Genomic DNA, 2,965 nt, shown 5'->3' with positions numbered 1-2,965 from the left:
ACACACACATCTTTGCTGAAGAAAGCTTCGTGACATGCAGAGCTTTTTTCTCTGTAGAGTTTTCATAGAAGTCATGGCTACTACTTTAAATGGCAAAACATTGGAGGCATGTATGAATTGGCCCCCAAAGGGGAACCAGGAGGACCGTATCTTGATCTGGTGAACGCCCACTGACCCCCCCTTCTCTCGCTCTCTTTCTGTCCCTTCAGAGCAGTCTCTCAAGCAGCAGCAGATGAGCAGCGAGGAGCGTGTGGTCTCCAGCCCGTCTCCTGTCGCGGTGACCCCCACGCCGCCCAAGAGGGAACACAGTGTCCTCTCCATTCTCCGCGGCACCTCCTCCTCGTCCGTAAAGAGGGAGCCCAGCCGGCCGCTCCCCACCCGCCCGCGCTGCGCCGACAGCCCCGAGCAGCCCCTGTACCCCCGCGCCCTCTACCCGGCTCTCAGGCCCCACCCTCACATCCACGAAGACTTCCTTGGCCACAAACCCGGCCAGCTTGGTTACCCCTTGACCCATTCCCCTGGCAACCAGTCCTCAGCCACACCCAGCCCGTCGGCGAGGAGCAGCCCGGACAGCAGCCCCCAGGGGAGCCCCTCGGGCCCGGCTTCTTTCTACCCCGCTAGACTGGGTTTGTACCCCGGTTACTCCCCCCCACCTACCCCCCTCTCCTCATCCTTCTACCCTCCAGGCGCCCCTTACTCACGCTACCTCCTTCCCCATCACTACCCTCTCCCTGGCGGCGGCGTCCCCGCTGTAGGAGCAATCTTTCCCAGGATGTACCCCTTCTACAGCAGCCTCCTGCCCCCTCACGTGCCCCTCCTGCCCTCCGACACAGCCGGGAGGCGTTTCCTGATGCCTGACCACGTCCACCCTGCCTCCATCTCTGCCCAGAGAGATTTCCTCCTCCCCCGGCCCACCAGTGCCTTCCAGGCGGCCACCTCTCTGAAGGACAAAGCAGCGCCTCACCACCCTTACCCGGGGCACCCTCACCCACACAGACCCGCCCACGTCCCCTCCAGCGGCTCCCCGATGGCGGGCACAGCACCCCCCAACGAGCGGGTGCCCACCAAGCCTACCTCAGCCCTGCTGGGCAACGCCAGCGACCATTGCTCCGACGAGGAGGCCATCAACCTCAGCAAGGTGAAGCGCGGGCCGGGCTCAGCGGGCTACAAGGCGCTGCCATACCCGCTGAAGAAACAGAACGGCAAAATCAAGTACGAGTGCAACGTGTGCAGCAAGACCTTCGGCCAGCTGTCGAACCTGAAGGTGAGGATCTGAACACCGCCGAGTCGTTCCGTGTTTGTTTTTCAACATTTCCATTGATGGAATGATAATAAGGCGGTAAATCAGAGAGGCAGACGCAATATTCAAAGCCAAATACTTGGTAATGTGAGGATGGTAGTGCAATCATTAGGCCGCAGAGCAGGTTTTACAGCACTTAAAAGAGCAAGGACTGCCATAAAAAGATAATATTGCTTTACCACTTTTATTTTGTTGGTTTGTTTGACGTTTACAATATCTGAATATGCCTAAGCAGATCTTCTTCTCTGTCATGCAGGTTCATCTTCGAGTCCACAGTGGAGAGAGACCCTTCAAATGTCAGACCTGCAACAAAGGCTTCACGCAGCTGGCTCACCTGCAGAAACACTTCCTCGTCCACACTGGGGAGAAGCCACACGAATGCCAGGTGAGAAGCAATGCTGACGGGCAGATTTCCTGAACAGATGAGTTGATGAGCGACATTTAGTTTGTGGGTTGCTACAAGCCGCTGACAATATATTTTCGTCACTTCCAGGTTTGTCACAAGCGCTTCAGCAGCACCAGCAACCTGAAGACTCACCTGCGCCTCCACTCGGGGGAGAAGCCCTACCACTGCAAACTCTGCCCAGCCAAGTTCACCCAGTTCGTCCACCTCAAGCTGCACAAGCGCCTGCACTCCCGCGAGCGCCCGCAGAAATGCCCCCACTGCCACCGCCACTACATCCACCTGTGCAGCCTGCGGCTCCACCTGAAGGGCTACTGCCCGGCCGTCTCCGGCCAGTCCGCCTCGGAGGAGCTGCAGCACGCCAACGAGGAGATCGAGCGCTTCGACGTCAGCGAGCACGCCGAGCAGCTGGAGCAGCTGCAGGGAGGGGCGGAGGTGGAGGCCATGCTGGAGAAGCAGGTCTTGGGGTTGCTGTGGAGTGAGCCGGACCTCAAGTCCTCCCACTTCCACCCACACCACAAGGGCGGCGCCGCCGACCTTCTGTCCGCGGGTTACGGTGCATACCAGTCCCCGAATGAGACGTCGGTCATCAAGATGCGGCACGGCGGCACCGTCCTGTCGCTTTCCGCCAACGTCACCGTAAAGCAGGAGTCAGAGGATCACGCATAAGTGACAAAGACTTACACGACTTGCAGGCGGACTGGGTTGCCAGTAGCAGCAGCTGTAAATAGATAATTCTCTACCTGGTTGTCATCAGGAGTGATGTCATGATCACACCAGGTTTTCAACCTATCAGGGACTCGCGAACTCAGGGCTCAAGAGACACTGTCCCGTGACTACTTGGCGGTTTATTATACTTAGAGACAATCATCTACCCAGGATTTAACTTGGATGTAATTAATATAATGCTGTTATCATTATTGTTGCTGTATTATTTGGTCTCTATTTTCAAATGTCTTTGTTTAATCAATTAGTTGTTATATAACCTCCTTAATTTATTACACTTTTTATTTGTTGTCTTCAAAAGCAATAAGTGGAAGGGATGGTTACACTGACGGGGTGAAATCAATGTAAAAGACTATTTTTCTGTTGATGTTATTTTTGTTTTTTTCTCTGATAATCACTCTCTCTATGCCTGTATCCGTCCGTCCTGCGACCTCTGACCTATAGAACCAGGGGTGTCCACTCTTCAGGGGTTTATTTTCTATTTAAATTTAGAAACAAAAATAGCAGGTTTAAAAAAAAAAAAAAAAAAAAAAAAA

At 54.7% G+C, this 2,965-nt stretch overlaps 1 protein-coding gene across 1 annotated transcript; it reads left to right on the top strand.

Moving 5' to 3' along the window:
- Nucleotides 1–209: 209 nt before the first annotated feature.
- On the top strand, nucleotides 210–2,959 carry LOC116379883 (PR domain zinc finger protein 1-like; the record flags this gene model as incomplete). The annotated part of the gene is made up of 3 exons (XM_031841849.1): nucleotides 210–1,264; nucleotides 1,557–1,685; nucleotides 1,794–2,959. Coding segments are annotated over 3 exons (1,763 nt in total), but the record flags the coding sequence as incomplete, so codon positions are not given.
- Nucleotides 2,960–2,965: the final 6 nt, after the last annotated feature.

Source organism: Anarrhichthys ocellatus, unplaced genomic scaffold (genome assembly GCF_004355925.1).
Source record: "Anarrhichthys ocellatus isolate YVR2014 unplaced genomic scaffold, GSC_Weel_1.0 scaffold5451, whole genome shotgun sequence".
Classification (NCBI taxonomy): domain Eukaryota; kingdom Metazoa; phylum Chordata; class Actinopteri; order Perciformes; family Anarhichadidae; genus Anarrhichthys; species Anarrhichthys ocellatus.
The sequence above is the reverse complement of the archived record's forward strand: the minus strand, read 5'-3'. Positions and strand labels throughout refer to the sequence as shown.